The sequence below is a fragment of the Rattus rattus genome, chromosome 5 (assembly GCF_011064425.1).
Source record: "Rattus rattus isolate New Zealand chromosome 5, Rrattus_CSIRO_v1, whole genome shotgun sequence".
Classification (NCBI taxonomy): domain Eukaryota; kingdom Metazoa; phylum Chordata; class Mammalia; order Rodentia; family Muridae; genus Rattus; species Rattus rattus.
In genome coordinates, this window is record NC_046158.1 from 158745379 (window position 1) to 158763169 (window position 17791).

At 48.7% G+C, this 17791-nt stretch overlaps 2 protein-coding genes and 1 non-coding gene across 7 annotated transcripts in view; all 3 read left to right on the forward strand.

The window, feature by feature from the left end:
* The window catches only part of Prpf6 (pre-mRNA processing factor 6), a 63776-nt gene extending 54211 nt beyond the window's left edge, over positions 1–9565 (forward strand). The window contains exons 14-21 of the mRNA XM_032905013.1: positions 1063–1201; positions 2679–2798; positions 3098–3274; positions 3780–3913; positions 4712–4803; positions 6365–6479; positions 8722–8848; positions 9307–9565. Coding sequence (XP_032760904.1) covers positions 1063–1201; positions 2679–2798; positions 3098–3274; positions 3780–3913; positions 4712–4803; positions 6365–6479; positions 8722–8848; positions 9307–9459 — 1057 coding nt within the window. The 3' untranslated portion in view covers positions 9460–9565. The remainder of the gene's footprint in view (positions 1–1062; positions 1202–2678; positions 2799–3097; positions 3275–3779; positions 3914–4711; positions 4804–6364; positions 6480–8721; positions 8849–9306) is intronic.
* Positions 9566–10993: 1428 nt separating this feature from the next.
* Positions 10994–13535, forward strand: C5H20orf204 (chromosome 5 C20orf204 homolog). 5 transcript variants are annotated; one of them, XM_032902517.1, is made up of 4 exons: positions 10994–11216; positions 12644–12919; positions 13013–13165; positions 13349–13535. In XM_032902517.1, the coding sequence occupies exons 1-4, from the start codon at positions 11214–11216 to the stop codon at positions 13481–13483; spliced, it is 567 nt and encodes a 188-aa protein (XP_032758408.1). In that variant the 5' UTR covers positions 10994–11213; the 3' UTR covers positions 13484–13535. The 5 variants fall into 5 exon arrangements, with proteins under 5 accessions (XP_032758408.1, XP_032758406.1, XP_032758407.1 ...); XM_032902515.1 differs by lacking the exon at positions 10994–11216 and having other exon boundaries at positions 11430–12919; positions 13346–13535; XM_032902516.1 differs by lacking the exon at positions 10994–11216 and having other exon boundaries at positions 11430–12919.
* A 3114-nt stretch (positions 13536–16649) lies between these two features.
* Positions 16650–16756, forward strand: LOC116902484. Its single transcript, XR_004388100.1, has one exon. It is a non-coding gene; the product is annotated as a U6 spliceosomal RNA (small nuclear RNA).
* Positions 16757–17791: the final 1035 nt, after the last annotated feature.

A 17791-nucleotide genomic window follows, 5' to 3' on the forward strand; every position in this document is an offset into this window, starting at 1 on the left:
GGCTGTAAATGCTGATTAAATTAGGCATTGTAATTTCTTGTTTTAAATATGTAACTCTCTAGGGTTTGGGGCTCATGTCCCTGGGTACCCTGTATCGTCCTCTGTGGGTCCTCAGCTCTTCCCTATGTTGGGTGGACACAGACCTTGCTGGTTTCATCAAGGTTGTAGCTGTGACTTTGAGCCCTCATTTCTTCTCTGATGTTATTTGATGTTAATTCTCACAGGCTTTTCCTTACCCTGCCAGCTGCCTTGGTATTTCAGAGTTAACTCCTTAGGGACTTGAGGACTTTGTAAAACGATCCTTATGACTCACTTTGGTCATGTCAGGTGTGGGTTGAGACTTGATGACCATGGCCTTAGTGTATGCTGCTGTCCACTCACAAGTTTCAATGGCTAGTTCCCTCCTACAACCTATTTTCTCCTTTGCTGCTAGTTCACAGACTGAAGAGGAAAGTCGTCAATACTTGGACCCAGGGCTCTGGGGAACATGGTGTTGTTTCTGTAGTCACTTTCCATATGACATGGTTTTGCATATTCTTTGATTTGCCCCTGAGCATGAGGGCTCCTAGGGTTCATCAGTGAAGGTGGTGTGAGCACGAGGTGGTAGTGAACCAGGGATAACCCAGAGACTTCATACCCAGATCCAAGGCTGACAAATATTCTTGCTCAGTAATGTCCTAAAATTACTCTCAGTGAGCCCTTTTGGGGGAAGGGAGCAGGATTAGGGACCTTAATCTTTATTAGTGAATCCAGGGTATCCTCTGTGCTCAAGATAAAAAGGCCCTCGCTGTCAGCAGACTGCCATGTTATCGGTGCCCCAGGACACATGGCTGTAAAAGGCTCTGCTGTTTAAACAATGCTTTGCTTTATAGAGCACTCTTCAGTAGTTGATTTTAGATTCTTTATTGAAGGAAAGATTTCCCCACACTCTCCCCATCATAAAATCTTGTAAATCATTAATAGGGCCGAACTTTGGAGTGGTAGCTGTCTTTTCAACATCTTGGTAGCTATGTGCTCTGATTTATGGCTTTGGCCCTAGTGACCATGTCCTCTCTCTTGCAGGGAGTCTTTGGAAGCGCTCTTGCAGAGGGCTGTGGCCCACTGCCCCAAGGCAGAGGTGCTGTGGCTCATGGGTGCCAAGTCGAAGTGGCTGGCAGGGGATGTCCCTGCAGCAAGAAGCATCCTGGCCCTGGCCTTTCAGGTGGGTGAAGGACACCTGCCCTGGAAGGGCCAGGAACACGAGCTCAGCTTTGGTGTTGCTGTAGCCTCAGAATTTATCCTATACACATTCTTTAGGGTACGCCATGATCTAGTCTAGAGAGAATAACTTACGTGCATGGTTTAATCTGTGGGGCCAAAGCATGAAGAACATCCGGACCAGGAACATTGACCTCTTAGTGTCTTCTACCTAGTATGGTTATAGGCCGGGTATTCCAGAGTACAAGACCAGAGCGAAGCCACCTGGGGACCTCTGTGAGAGGGGCCCATTAAAACAGTCACACTTCCTGGACTGACTAGGTCTGGCTGCTACAACATGTATAGTGTATATGTAGCGGGCATGGTGACTTTGTGTGTGTGTGTGTGTGTGTGTGTGTGTGTGTGTGTGTGTGTCTGTTTACCCCCCTTTTTTTTTTTTAAGGACAGGATCTTTTACTGAACCTGGAGCTTAGAGCTTTCGATTTTGGTTTGTCTGGACATCAGTTGGTCTTTAGAATCCATCTCTCCCCACCCTCCAGTATTGGGGTTACAGATGTGCATTGCCATGCCTGACTTTTATGTGGTTGCCAGTAAGCACTTTACCCACTGAGGTATCTCCCCAGTCAACATTTGAAAAATATTTCTATCAAAAAAATCCTAATATTTTATCATAACATAGGTGTTAGATTCTTTTTAATAAGTTATACAGTGCTATTTAAATATCAGTAATCAAATCATAAGAGTATGAGATAACAGAAACACCAGAAAACTAGGGTCAATCTTTTGCTCCAGCTGTCACCTGGAGAGGACACAGGGGCGGGTGATAGTGCTGTGCAGAGTAATTGATGTTCTTCCACATATGGTTTTCTCCTCTAGTTGCATGCCAGAATTCTAAGATGGTTGGTTCTCCTTTCCCATATCTGTAGGCACATGGCTATGTAGCAGAATTCCCAGAGCGGGGTGGATACAAGTTTTGCGTGCACCACTTTTATATCTCCTGGACAGTGTATCTGTGTAGCTTGGCCCATGCCTTTGGGAGCCCTTTACACTTCGTTATCTGCACCTTGAACATCTTTCTACCCTGACCACATGGTGTGGCATGCCGGGGGAAGGGATTAAACTAGATATAGCAACTCCCGACACAAAGGCATGCATTTTAAAGGTTGTGTAGAATTTAGACAGATCCTAGAGAGGGCGCTATAGAACACTAACATTGTTGCCTCATCTCTGTACAAGAGTGAAAACAAATGCAGAGTTTTGTTTTTGTTTTGATCCTACAAGCTTGGGTCCTGGCTGAGGTCTTCCCTGTCACCCCCTAGCTTGTAGTTTGTGCAGGAGTGTACTGATACTAACTCATACTAGTCCTGCATCAGGGAGAGGGCCAGCTCAGGTTTCAGAATGCCTGTTTTTGATTAAGAGTGATCTAGCCTTGGTCACTTTTGTGCCTGAGCCTTTCTGATGCAGCTGCATTTGTTCTCCAGGCCAACCCCAACAGCGAAGAGATCTGGCTGGCGGCTGTGAAGCTGGAGTCAGAGAACAATGAGTACGAGCGAGCCCGGAGGCTGCTGGCCAAGGCCCGGAGCAGCGCACCCACCGCCCGTGTGAGTGGTGACTGGTGGGTTGGGGAAGTTGGCTGGGTTCCTCTTGGCTCCTACATGGCATTTGGAAGGAGTGAGATGGGTGGCACAGCTCGACCCCAGCCCAGTCTTGGTCCTGGACTTTAGCATGCATCCCTTATTTATCTGTACCTTTTGTATTCACAAGAGAGCTAATAAAAACTTACGTGGCCCAGGACAGATGTGTGAAAGATGTGTGACTTTAGGCATGTGGTGTGGAGATAGCATCCAGATAAGTGGTGGATACGCCCTCCCTCATGTGGCAGTGCCTCTCGGCTTTGCAGGTGTTCATGAAGTCTGTGAAGCTGGAGTGGGTGCTGGGGAACATCACTGCTGCACAGGAGCTGTGCGAGGAGGCTCTGAGGCACTATGAAGATTTCCCCAAGCTGTGGATGATGAAGGGGCAGATTGAGGAGCAAGGAGAACTGATGGAGAGGGCCCGGGAGGCCTACAACCAGGGGGTGAGTCTGTCAGGATATCTTAGAGAACGCAGCATCAGGGCATTAGTCATTTTCACACACCTCTGAAAAAGGTGGAGGGGCAGTGGTCAGTGATAGAACTTTGTGCTTGGGCCTGAGCCTTTGCTCTTCCTGTGGCTGTGGATACTGTGGTTTTTTCCTACAAAGTTGCACACCCTGTGCTTGGGATATGTAGGGTTCGTTCGGTAGGTACATCAAAAGCAGCATAATGAACACACTGTGCATGAAGTGCACACCCTGTATACACATGTGCGTGACACATATACAAAGTCCTACGGCATCCTTTATTGTACATGTACACAACACCATTACACACAGTAAACCAATGCATTCCTGTTTGCATGTGCACACCACAGAGCCAGTCGAGTATGGAGTACATACCTAACAGCCCTGAAGTGCTCCTGGAAACTGACCACAATTCTCAGTCTTTGTAGATGCTCTCTGAGCTCTTATTTTGTACTTTTTTTTTTTTTTTTTTTGGTCACAGTTGAAGAAATGTCCTCACTCCACGCCACTGTGGCTCTTGCTTTCCCGGCTAGAGGAAAAGATTGGGCAGCTGACTCGTGCTCGGGCCATTTTAGAGAAATCTCGTCTGAAAAACCCAAAGAACCCTGGGCTGTGGTGAGTCGTTGATAATCAGCTCAGTTCCCCCTTTAGAGACTGTCCTCAGCTCCTTCTTCATTTTAGCCCAGGCTCCTATGGGCTCAGTAACAGGTGACAGCTTCTGTGAGGGTCATAGTCCTGTTTGGGAGAGCTGGGTCTAGATGGTAAGTGTGCTTTTGGTGAAGTGTTCTAAGATGTCAGGGAGTGGAGCTGAAGAAGTGGACTATAAAAGAAGCAACAGGAAGACCTTGAGTAACATGAAGAAACTTGGCAGAAGGAGCCAAGTGGTACTAGTATTCCCTGGTACCTGGGAGATCAGTGCAGAAGGCTAGGGAGTTAGACCAGGCTGGGCCACATGAATAATGGATGCAGAGTCCAGCTAGAGGTTAGGCTGGGATGTGAGAGGACACTGCTGAGGGGGTTGTTCTTAGGTGCCTGCCTGTATGGTCTGTGCTTGTTCCCTTATCTTCACTTGTGTCTGCTTCCTATGGAGTCTGGGATCTCAGATGGGGCTGCTGCCTGCTGACAGGCTGTGGACACCAGTGCTGCCATCTGTAGAGAGTGGGATTCTACCCCCTTCTAGGAGACAAGAGCCTCCTTTACTGGAGTGGGGAAAGAGTGCTTGCTGAGCAAATTTGACAATCTGAGTTTGAAGACGTTTCCAGAAGTGGTCCTCTGACTTCCACATATAACATGACAGTAATAATAAAGTAAATATGTAAAAGCCTTTAAAAGGGTCTCTGGCAGAAGGCCAGCTAGAGTAGTTGGTTACGCTATGATAATGGGGATGTCCCATCTCCGGACCTCTTTTCCTAGGTTGGAGTCAGTGCGGCTGGAGTACCGGGCAGGGCTGAAGAACATTGCTAATACCCTCATGGCCAAGGCGCTGCAGGAGTGCCCTAACTCTGGTAAGGACTCCTGGCCATGTAGTATGGCACCGAGGAAATCTTCTGTGGGATAGGATCAGTTGATTTCCAGGAACTCCTTTAAGATACAACCTGTGTGTCCCATTTCAGTCTAGCCTCGCTGATGTGGTTACAAAGACTTCAGAATAAACCCTCAGTCTTAGTATGGGAGAGTTTGATTTCATGTTCTGAGGCACTGTCATTTTCTAAGCTGTTAATGGGGTGTGGTGTGTGTGTGTGTGTGTGTGTGTGTGTGTGTGTGTGTGTGTGTGTGTGTGTACTCTATCTGCATGTGCACCTGCAGGGGTGTGTGTGTGTGTGTGTATGTGTGTGTGTGTGTGTGTGTGTGTACTCTATCTGCATGTACACCTGCAGGCCAGAAGAGGGCATCAGATCCATTACAGATGGTTGTGAGCCACCGTGTGGTTGCTGGGAATTGAACTCAGGACCTCTGGAAGAGCAGCCAGTGCTCTTAACCACTGAGTCATCTCTCCAGCCCCTTAAGCCAAGTTTTAACTTTTATTATTTTTCTTACATGTGGTATATAAGAAATGTAGTCAGGCAGTGGTGTCACATACCTTTTAATCCTAGCACTCAAGAGGCAGAGACAGGGGGTTGGGGATTTAGCTCAGTGGTAGAGCGCTTGCCTAGCAAGCACAAGACCCTGGGTTCGGTCTCCAGCTCCAAAAAAAAGAAAAAAAAAAAAAAAAAAAAAGAGGCAGAGACAGATCTCTGAGTACAAGGCTGGCCTAGTCTACAAAATGTGTTCCAGAACAGCCAGAGCCATTACACAGAAAAACCCTGTCTTGAAACATAAAGAAGACATGCATATGTCACTTGAAGAAATTTGAGTTTTAAAAGAGGATAATAGAGATTGCTCTAACCTACTACTCAGGAATCTCTGCTCTTTGTGTTTGTATTATTTCTGTGTTACTGTACAGAGGTAAGGTTACACTAGGCATTTAGAATAGTACTTTGTGTTTGTTTGGTTTAGCCCATAATGGCCTCAGACACAGTATGTAAAGGCTGGGATCCTCCACTCTCTGATTCCACTTCCCGAGTGCTAAAATTACAGCTGACGACCTCTGCGTGGCTGAGGTTGTTGTTGTTGTTGTTGTTGTGCTAGTAGTGGTAGTTGTTTTGCTTTTTCCTTTTCTTTTTTCTTTTTTTAGATAAGTTTTCTCTGTGTAACAGTCCTGAGTATTGTCCTAGAGCTTGCTTTATAGACCAGACTGGCCTCCAGCTCACCAAGATCTTTCTGCCTCTGCATAGAGGCGTAGAGGAAATGCTGGGGTCAAAGCTGTGCGCCCAGCCCCTGGCTGCCATCTTTATGTTTAGCAGCGGGCGTGACAGTGCTTTCATTGCCCACTGCCTGTTTGCAGCTCTCATCCAACACTGTCCAATTCCATTCTGGCAAGGCTGGTGTAATTCAGGTGACTGGGTAGGTGGATATCGAGACCCTTGTGGTTGCCCTCAGTGTACCCTTTTGGGGTAGCCTAAAGAAGAGGGTGCATTTCTGAAGCCAGAGTGGGGCTGAGGGTAGATTCTTGCTTGTGAATTCCAGGTATCCTGTGGTCTGAAGCTGTCTTCCTTGAGGCAAGGCCCCAGAGAAAGACCAAGAGTGTGGATGCCCTGAAGAAGTGTGAACATGACCCCCATGTGCTTTTAGCTGTGGCTAAGTGAGTAATAGTTCTTTTGGGATTACTTGGGATTCTGGCATAGTTTTGCCAGCATCTTTGCCTGGCTATGCTGACTTTGTTTATAGAGGATGAGCTACATGGGCCTCAGCTGCCAGAACTCCTGCTTCAGTCCTCTGGGCAGCACTCTCTGCTAGAGGCCTTAAGGTGCTGTCTAGACATCTGTCTGGTCACTCCCTCTTCATAGGCCTCCTGGGTTCTTTGGCTCATCCTCAGCCCCAGGCTTCTGATGGGGCTGTTTCCTTTGTTTCATTACCACATGGAGCCTGAATTACATGCAAGACAGATTTGTTGATATTCGTCCACACAGAATTTAAGTATTAAGCCAAGCCCATTTGACTAAAGGGCTTTATCCTAGAGTTTTTTTTGTTTGGTTGGTTATGTTTGTTTGTTTGTTTGTTTGTTTGAGACAGTTTCTCTAGGTATCCTGACTGTTCTAGAACTCATTTTGTAGACCAGGCTGGCCTCAAACTCAGAGATCTGCCTGCGTCTACCTCCTAAGGGCTGGGACTAACGATGTCACCATCACTGCCCAGAGAGCCCAGAGGCTTGCACTCATTGTGTTAGCAGAACTCAGACCCTTTGAGCTTAGTGACCGTGGGAATGTCCTGCTGCAATCCATTGTCTTGGAGTATAGAAATGATTAACCATGGCTCATCTGCAATGCCATCTGTCCAGTGATCTCCTAGCATAGGGTTATGCCACTGGTGGTGATGGAAACAGATCCTTAGAACCAACTTGGTTCTGTTTGAGTGGCATTGAGTGTTCAGGGTCTGGTGCAGCTGCCTTCACATTGCTGCCTGCCACCTCTGTAGTGTCTGTAGCCCTGACAGATGAGAGAGGTTTTAGGTCCCACTGTTGCTAGCCTGGGCTTCCTTTTCCCAGAGTAACTTCTTTCTATATACCGTCAGCCAGAGCAGCCATAAACCTTACAAAAGGCTTTATTAAAGTAAATAAGTCACTCCTTGCTGTTCCCAAGCCAGTGTTCCATGTGCCTACTATCTTAAGTTTATGCTCTTTAAATCACAGTTTATCTAACACCAAGCAATTAAGAGTACTATACGGCTTAAAAAACAATCAAGTTATCAGCATGAAATTACTCTGTTTGGGACCTGAAAGCAGCCCAAACATCTGCCCGAAGTGGAAAGGTTAGCTGTGCCCCAGCTGCCTCACTAAGGCTGGGTGAATGCAGCCCCACATCCAGAGTGTTCCCCATAGCATGCCATGCATCTCCCATTGTCCTCCCTGCTATACACTACAGCAACTACCAGGTGGGGAGGAGGGTGCCTAATTGGGTTTCTTTTTTGTTGTCTCTTTGTTTTTTCGAGACAGGGTTTCTCTATGTAGCCATCTTGTGACTCTGTAGACCAGCAGGCCTTGAACTCAGAAATCCACCTGCCTTTGCTTCCTGGGTGCTAGGATTAAAGGCCTGTGCCACCATGCCCCACTTCTAAGTTAGTTTTTAACAGTCCAGTTTCTTGGCTTCCTGCAAGACTCTTCTTCAGGTTGCTGTTCAAGTGTCTATGAGTATCAGGTACAACAGTCGTGTGCTATGGTCTGAGTGCCATGGAACTGCAACTCCAGTGGGCTGAGGTCCCCAGAACTGACCTGTGGAAGCCGATTTTTGTGTTTGCTTAGTTTGCTACAAGACGACAAAGCAGGTTAATAGGGGTTGGTATCTTATTAAGGAGCAGTCTGAAATTATAGTTTTTTTTTTTAAATCTGCCTTAATTAGTGTTTGTTAAGGTTAGTTTCAAATTGTATTCAGCCCAGATAGTTTTAAAAAGTTAAAGATCTAGCTGGATCGTGATGGTGGTGCATGCCTTTAACCCCAGCCCTCAAGAGGCAGAGGCAGGCAGATTTCTGTGACTTCCAGACCAGCCTGGTCTACAGAGTGAATCCCAGGACAGCCAGGACAGTTACACAGAGAAACCCTATCTTGATGATGATGATGATGATGATGATGATGATGATGATAATTATAAATAAATAAATAAATAAAAGAAGATGTTAAGATTCCACTGTGTTCTTAAAAAGCAGCGTGGATCATTGAAGCATCTGGAATGACCTCCAGGTAGCCCTGAACCATGACCCAGACCTTCTATAACATATGCCCAGGCTTGCTGGTCTGACCAGGAGCAGGGTCACCTACATAGAAGAATGACTCCCAAACAGGGCAGACACTATTCTATGCCCCTTGCTCTAAGTACTTCTCCCATAACAGGCTGTTCTGGAGTGAAAGAAAGATCACCAAGGCTCGGGAGTGGTTCCATCGCACCGTGAAGATTGATTCAGATCTGGGGGATGCCTGGGCCTTCTTCTACAAATTTGAACTACAGCATGGCACTGAGGTGAGGCTACAGTAGCACACCATGTGCATTAATAATCTTCCTGTTTCCTTAGCCACTCCTGAAACAGTAGAAAGCTCCATCTAATCCCTGGGAAAAGGAGGCAAGGAGTGGCCAAGACTAGCAGCCCCTCCCCTGTTGAGCTGTGTTGGAACCATGCTCATAAGTCAGGGGCCCCGGGTGTCCTGGGTTCCTTGTTGGGAGTAGTAGCCAGACTACACTGAATCCAGGAAATACCTGGTTCAGAGATAGTGCACCTGGCCATTTGTGGGAATCAAAAGATAGGGGGTCTAACACAAGTTAACACAGAGACACACTGTCTTTGAGGGCATGTTCTACAAGAGAAAGAGATGGCTTGAAATCTGCTGGGGCCAGATCTGCAATGGGACAGGCAAGACCTGTACCTCACAAGATGTAAACCTCACAAGGAATCCGCCTAAAGTACCCTTTGGTCTTCCCAGGAGCAACAGGAAGAGGTGAGGAAACGCTGTGAGAATGCAGAGCCCCGACATGGAGAGCTGTGGTGTGCTGTGTCCAAGGATATCACCAACTGGCAGAGAAAGATTGGGGAAATCCTAGTGCTGGTGGCCGCCCGTATCAAAAACACCTTCTGATAGCAGGGGTGGAGGACAAGGCACTTTGCGGCAGCACATGGACAATGAGCACAAAACCTACACTGTATCTTTTATTCATTAAAGATTTTTATAGAGTTGTGTTGGGGCTGGGGCCTCATTTGTTTTTCCGTTTTGTCTTTGGCGTCTGTTCCCATGAATGATGGTCATGTCAAGTTGGTTTGGATGTGGCCGCCTGCAAGTGCCTATGTGCTCCCATAGAAGCATAATTGGGCATGCCAAGATTTTTATGAAGATGTTAAGAGTACAGGCTATATGGAGAACATGGGCTCTGTCACAGATCTGTGATACAAGAGGCTGAAGGTCACATGGGGACCATACTATAAAAGATTGAAAGGCTTGTAGAAGCCTTTCTGTTCCGTAGTCATCTGAGGTAGAATGAAACTCAGCAGCATCTTTACTTAACTTGGAAGGTGTGCGCTCACTCTTCCTGTGGTTCTAGGAACGTTGACAGTCAGTACTTCTTGCCTCTGTCCCAAGGAATGTCTAAGAGAGCTGCTTGGGTATTTCTTTGGAGAAATCCACGGGGATCCCTATGACGAGAGACTGTAACGAGTAGTTCCTTCACAGATAAAGGGCAAAGAACTTGTGACTATAGCACCAAGCTGGTGGTGGTTTCTTCTTTCGCTGTTTTCAGCTCTCGAACTGAATGCAAGTGGAGCAGTTACAGAAGAGGATACTTGGGTAAAGTTTCCTGTGGGGCTATGGGAAAGTCTAGATAGTCTGTAGTGCCCAGGTTACCTTTCCTGTCTTTGGAATGGAAGGTTTTTTTTTTAATTTTTTTTTTGCTGAGGTGGTCAGGAACTCCTTCTGTATCACATTTATTTATTTATTTATTTTCCTTTTCTTTTTTTCGGAGCTGGGGACCGAACCCAGGGCCTTGCGCTTGCTAGGCAAGCGCTCTACCACTGAGCTAAATCCCCAACCCCTGTATCACATTTATTTATTGGGTTCATGTATACCACAATTTGCTTGTGGAGGTCAGAGGATAAATACATGAGTCTTCCTTCCTATTATGTTGGCCCCTGGGATCAAACTCAGGTTGTCAAGGCTTGGCAGCAAGGGCCTTAACCTGCAGGGCTCTCTCCTCAGCTCACACCATTGCTTTTCTTCTGCTGGAAGAAGTTGAGCTTTGCTCAGCAAAAGATTAGTTGTGGCGGCTGTTATGCTAAAGGAAAGCAGCGACCCTGCGACTGGGCCTCTTACTCCTGGATGACCCCACGGTTTGGAGGGATGAAGTGGGGCCAGTGATGGAAGTCTGGGAAGTCCCAAGTTCCAGACTTGCTGGGACAAGTGTCTCTGGATATGGATTGGGGACTGGTGGCTAGCCTGCCTATCAGGAGAGACTTGCTCTCTGCCCATTGAGACAGAGCAGGGGTCTCCATGGGGCTGGAAACTCAATCCAAGACCCAGAGAAGCCCTGGATCTGCTGCAACAAGCAGCCGCCCGCCGTGCTCCAGGGTTAATCACGACTGGGGAGAGGTTGGGGAGGGGTTAGGGGCCGGGCTGGGTTACTGGACTTTTCCTTCCCTCTCTTGTCACTCCCTCCCTTTGCTGGAGGAGCCAACTTCAAAAGCCTCTCCACCTGCCCCTCAGCTCTATTCAAGGAGGACCCATCAGCCAGCAGAAGACCTGGTGTGGCCTGCTTCATTGGCCACCCAAAGACCCAGAGGACCCCAGGATCATGTGTGTGGCCTGCTAGAGGGAGTAAGGGAGGGCCAGACCCTGAGAGGCCTATGGTAAGCAGCTGGGGCCTCAGGCCAAGGGACTGGGCACGGGCATAACCGGGTGCCGGGGCGGGGAGGCTTTTTCCCTGTGCCTCCTGGAAACCCCCAGATGTTTAGGATGGTACCCAATAGAATGGCCATTGCAGGTCCTGGCTGCAATGCTTATGTCCTGGCTTCCCTGGAACCCTTTTCATATTTGGTTAATAAGCCTGGGTTGTGGGGACTTCTAAGCAGCCAACCTATCCCATGTTGGTGCTAGATAGAGTAGCAGTCTCACTGGCTGGCCTAATTGGCTCTTGTTCTTAATGTGGTCTGATGGACTGTTCTCAATATCCCTCCATTGGCCATGGTACTCAGTAACTTGCAGGAGAGTTCTTCAGTTTGCTGGTTTCCCAGGCAGAAGTCCCAATCCCCCGCCCATCTCTATGTGGGAGTTTGTGGTATGCTCAGTTCAGCTCTCCTGCCAGGGCTGGGAAGCTGAGTCCTGTCGTTTCACTGGGTTCACAAGATTAATTTTCCAGCCCAAGTAGACTGCCTAACTCCAGCTGGGGGCCTAGAGGCAGATTTGGGAACTAGTCCATTTGGAGGAGTGGGGTCCTGGGGATCTTCAGCTGTCTTCTTAATATGTGAGCTTTCCCTAGCACCAGGCCTTTCCATTCTGGGGTGGGGAGAAAACGGGTTGGCAGGCTTTGTTTCTCCTCTTGCTGTCTCTGAGCCTTCTTCCCAGCCTTCCCCCCACTTCCCTTTCCATGGGTAGTGTATCTTGGAGTTCTGAGCCATTGTTTTTGCCATAGTTTGGGGTTTTCTGTCACTGGAGAAAGCTATCAAGGGAGATTGGAGTTCTGCATAAGAGCAAAGTGGTTCTATTCCTAGATCCCTTGTTCACCCAAAGGGCTTGAGATGTATGTGAGAAAGAACAACCAAGAGAATAACAATCAGGGGATGGGAGAGGGCTATGCCTAGTAGGTATGGGTCCGAGCGTGGTCAGGGGTGAAGCTGTATGAGGGATCACTTCTTGCTGTACCCCCCCTTCCATCCCACTCCCTGTACAAAGTAAGGGAGCTCTTACACATCCATGGTACTCACTTTTTTGCCTCTCCAACTATAGTGCCACCTCTTGTCTCTGGACCTGTTGTCTGTCACCTTCCTAGTCCTTCAGGGCTCAATGAAAATACTTCCCGATGCCCCACTACACACTCCACAAATGTTCGCAGAACATGTCTAGTGTACCATGGATGAGTTTGGTTTGTCTCTTCCCTTCTCTAGGATTGCCCAGGTTTATCCTAAGCCATGTCCAGAGCCTCTGGTGAGATTTTCTATCTCCTAGCATCTCAAGGATGAGGGAGCAAGCACACTTTGTGGTGACTCCAAGTACCTATGGGGCCACTTCTTGTACTGAGAGGCCTACACTCTCAGCCCTAACCTGGTGTCTTCTCCAGGTACCCCTAAAGCCTGCTTTCTACCTACTACTACTGCTGCTGGCATTTCTTGGATCTGCCCTGGGCTGGCCTGGGTCCCAGTCCTGCAGTGTCCAGGAGGTACTCCGCCACTACCAAGCTGTCATCTTCCAGGACTTGCAGGCTGCGATGCAATGGGCTGGGATGGGAGTTCAACGAACAGAGCCTGGATCCCGACACCACCGCTTCATTCAGAAAAACCTGACTGGAGCTGGTGGAGGTCAGGGACAGCCAGGAACCTCCTGTGGTGCCCAAAAGGTATGGGGGAGGTACCCCCAAACAACTACTTATTCCCTCCTCAGGCCCTACCCCCACTCCCCCTGCTCTGGCTTTCCTCCTCTTCCAACTCAGGAGAGTAGCATTCTACTGTCTATTGAGTCCTTGGGTCAGACCCTTCTTGGGAGTGTGGCTGGAGTACCCCACAATGCATTTGAGAAAGCGGCATGGACAGTGGCAGTGCGCACGGAGGCAGTGATGCGCAGACACTGCCGAATATCCTACAGGGTATGTGTCCTCAATCTCCCCTCCCCTAAGGGCTATAGTACCAATGGCCTGAGGCTTTGGACTCAATTAGGGCCAACTGATCTGATGACAGCCCACTTCCCCCGTGGCTATACATGAGCTGTGAGATGAAGGCAAGGGTGTAGGATCTGCATGTACTGATTCACAGCTGGTCTTTACTAGCAGATCCAGCAGCCAAAGAAGCAGGCGGTACAGCCGCGCAGCAGTCGGAGGCGGCTCCTGCTACGGGCCCTATACGCCGTCGCCACCTGCTGGGAAAAGCTCTTTGCGCTAAGTGCCTTGGCCACAGGCGAATTCTAGCACTGTCCCTGTTCTCACTTCCTCTTCTCATAGAAGATTGGAAACAAACTGATTCGTGTTTTGATAGCACCCTCTCCCTCAGCTCAGATTGTCTGCACTCAGAGGTCCAGGATGTGTATACACCCACTGAGGCCCCAATAAATGGAGCTAATGATGTGACCTGATTCTTCTTGTCTTTGCCTGACTGGTTGTGGGCCCTGGTCTATCCAGGGATCTGCGCCTCAGGAAGGGTGGGGCTAGGGATCTGTACTTCACCCTGGCAATAGTTGTGTCTCCCTCATACAGCAGGGGGCGTGGGTGGGACGTTGGACCAGTCCTCGAGTAGTGTGGAAGGCAACGAACCTCCCTACCCCCACCCTACAACCTGGTTAGGGATTTGAAAACGTCATGCATCCGTCCTGCCCAACTCTGGACCGGAGGAGAGGGTGAAAATGGAGAGGAGGGGAAGGCTGAGCTTCGTGGATTCAGAGCAAAACAACCGGATAAAGGAAACAGGACCTAGAGGAAGCCAGCCTTGCTGCCCTGGCCACAAACTAGACCAAGCCATTTCCTGCTGCCCCTGGGGGATGGGCAGGGCGGGATAGGGGTGGGATGACTCCACAGACTGCCCTAGAGTTGTCGAACTAGCAGGAGTGACCCCAGTACCTACATAAATCTGGGTGTCTGCTTGTTCGTGATTCTAGCCCTAAGCAGAAAGAGGCAATGTTGTCACCACCACCACCACCACCACCACCACCACCACCACCACCACCACCACCACCACCACCACCACCACCACCACCACCCCGGTTTCCTTGCCTCATAATAGGATTGTGGAGCCCAAAAGCTTCAAGGAATAGGTTTCTCTGTACCCTTCAGACAGGCAAACAAGGGACCTCTCCCCCCGCCCCCCAAAAAAGCTCTCTATTTCCTCTGTTTCTTGGTACAAGTGTGCTCTGCCCAATGGGAGCTTTTGTTTCTTTTCAGTTGAGAAAGCTGAGAAATGGGGGCTGGAGAAATGGCTCAGCAGTTAAGAACATTGACTGCTCTTCCAGAGGTCCTGAGTTCAATTCCCAGCAACTACATGATGGCTCACGACCATCTGTAACAGGATGTGATGCCCTCTTCTGGTGTGTCTGAAGACAGCAATAGTGTACTCACATCACATATGTAAAATAAATAAATAATTCTTAAAAAGAGAGAGAGAGAAAGCTGAAAGATGGAGGGACCATAGGGCCTTCCTTGATTACACAACAATCATGTACCAGAAGAGCTGGGATGAGGTTTAGACCCAGAGTACAGTGTGTTGAAGGGAAATGGAGCTTTGTTAACATCAATATGCATCCTAATAATCTTTGATTCAGATTTCTAATGGTCTCGCAAGTCACCACAGAGCACAAATATAGGACATTTTGATTCTTCTTTATGGGATAGGAGGCAGTGTACAAATAAAAGGTAGGGTGTACCAGAGAGGGCCTAAGTACAAAGACCTTCATCAAAGTCAGGTCTAAAATGATTCTCCCTCATGTGTGCATAGTGAACAGATGTGTGTGTTAGCTGGTGTGGGATGTTGAGGGGAAGCCTGGGCCATTGCAGGATCCTGGCCCTAGGGCCTGAGTGGGTAGTCATCTTATACTGGGAAATGCCAGTGGAAGAAAGGTGGGTGGCTATGGACTTGGGCTTATATTGATGAGGTCTACTGAGAATGCTGGGGTATGGCCAATGTCCAATGTAGAGAAAAGGGTCTGATTTTGTTGAAATATAAGCCATAAGGCAGCAGAACTTTAACTAAAGAGTAAGATCTGAGGAAGGTTGGTAACAGTCTGGACACTGAGCTGAAGAATGGCAGTATGGACAGCCCTCCATGAAATTCCCATGAACCCATTTTTCAAGGCAATCTGTACTTATCCTTGCCCTGACTTTAGATCTTACAGGAAAATTACTTCAGTTCTAGTAAGGATCCCACAGTTACTCCTCACCTACAGCTACTCCCCCCCCCACAGTTACTCCCCTTCCACAGCTCTCACCCACAGCTACTTCCCTTCCACAGCTACTCCTCATCTTGTCCTATCCTACTGTTTAGAGAAATCAGGTTTGGGGCAGGTGGCAGGGGAGGTAGCCAACAGGGTGTCCTGATTCCCACCTTCTACTCCTCAGCTGAGGGAAGATCAAACAAACTATAGCCTCCTGGGACTGGAGGTGAAGCAGAGCCCTCAAGAGTTTCAGGGAATAAATGTTGATGCTTAAACCCTGTACCAGACTACACATGAGAGGCTATTTGAATCCTGCACCCATGACTCTCCTCAGGAGTCCTGAAAGCATCAGCCTGGGGTCCAACCCACTAGAATGACTGTCCTCTTGCAGGACAAGGACCGGTACTCGGAGCTGAAGGGCAAGTTGAGTGCTACTGAGATCCTAGGTTCTGGGTCTTCTAGGCTTAGCCCAGGGGCCTAAATGGAGGCTTCCTGGGCTGCTTTGTAGTTGAGGACAGAGCATATCCTTGTGTTCATGTAGCATAGCCCGGCACAGACGCTGTCCCACAGTTGTTTGCTAGCTGCTGACCAGCTAGAACAGACCTTGGAGGTGCTGAGGCTCGTGGGGCTGGAGACCGCTGCTATTATCCTATCCCACACAAGCCTTTTCAATGCTTGGCTTTCCAGGGAGGTGGAGCTATGGCCCAGAAGGAAGGGCTGTGTGAGGATTACAGATGGGACCCCCAAGGCACTGGCCAGGCCTGTGCAATTTCCTGCAGCCCAGGAGCCAGGCCTCCATATGTAATCCTGGAAGAAGGGGCCTGGCAGGCTTTGAAGGGAGACTGGATACCACGGCCTCCCACGACTAGGAGTCTTTGAAAGAACATCTGGAACTTGGGCAACAGCTACGAATGACAAGCTAGTTCTTGGGTTTGCAAATCCCTAAGTTAATCTTGAGTTTGCCACTTGTGTGTTAACAACCCTGCCCCACCTCCCATGATGCAGCTGGGAGTGAGGCTTGCAGCCTCTTCTGTGTTAGGACGCTATGTCCCTATCCTGCTACCCCACCGACCATAATAGCCTGGAAGTGTGGCAGAGCTGAGTAGCGGGAGTAGAAGGGTAGACATGTCTTCTGTGTCTGTGTGTCCTGTGAGCATAGAGCCACAGCTAAGGAGGCAGATAGAGCTTTAAACTCAGCTACATTCCCTAAAGCTGGGCTCACTTTGGCCGTCCATATACCAACAATAAACCGATACAGAGAAGATTAGCATGGCCACTGTGCAAGGAAGACACACAGATTTACAAGGTATTCCATATATTTCCTAGTTAACAGTGCTGTGTCACACACAGTTCTTTAATGGGAGACAAGGAGTAGGCCCAGGCCTGGTTCAAGTTATCATTCTTAGGCCATTCCACTGGTAGATATCACACCGACCCTGTTAAATCCTGTGGTGGATGTAAAGGGAGGTTTAGCTTTGTAACTGCTTGAAATTAAATGACTGCCCTTTCTACTGGAGGAGTTGTTGGGAGAAAAAAAAAAAAAAAAAAAAAAAAAAAAAAAGAGCTGAGCTCTTAGAAGGCTTGGGCAGCCCAGGGTTATGAAGGAGGAGGAAACATCTGCTCTCAGAACAGACCTGGAGAGTGCCTGGCCTTGTGGGCTTCTGGACACTTGCGTGTGGTGTCCTAAGACCTGCAGATGTTCAAGAAGGCCGCCTGCTTCAGCTGCAGCTAGGTGGAAATAAACAAGCTCTCTACTGCAGGAAGCACATATTACTGGGGCGAAGTGGGGGGGGGGTAAGGCAGGTGTTGAGGCCCCATTGTCCCTGCCAGGGCCTTCAAGACCTGGGGGTGGGGCTGGGGTGAAGAGACATCCCTGCCCCCTCCTCAGGAAGACTCAGCTTTGTAAACTCAGAAACACACATGGGCGCACTCGCGTGCACGCACACACATACACACACACACACACACACACACACACACACACACACACACACACACACACCCTGCTTAGTTAGACTCTGGAATAAGCAGCAAAGAGGTAACACCTGCTATGGGAAGTGAGTTCTTGTTTGGGTGGAAATGGGAAGGTCAGGCCCTTGGCAGCTGTGCAGTGCCTGTTGTGGGGGAAGTGGGACATCCTGAGGCCCTAGCACCTGGGTCACCTCCATGCTGTGTAGATGGATTTCTGCTGCTGTCTTGTAGAGGACACATCACTGTGAGGTACTCTGGGAAGCTTAATGGTACACTGTCTAGGCCTTGTTGCATACCAGTCCAATTGTGACAGTGTGTATCTCAAGAGAAAGGCAGCCAGGCCTCACCAGGTGAGCAAGCTCTATCCTTGGACTGCCCCTGGCGC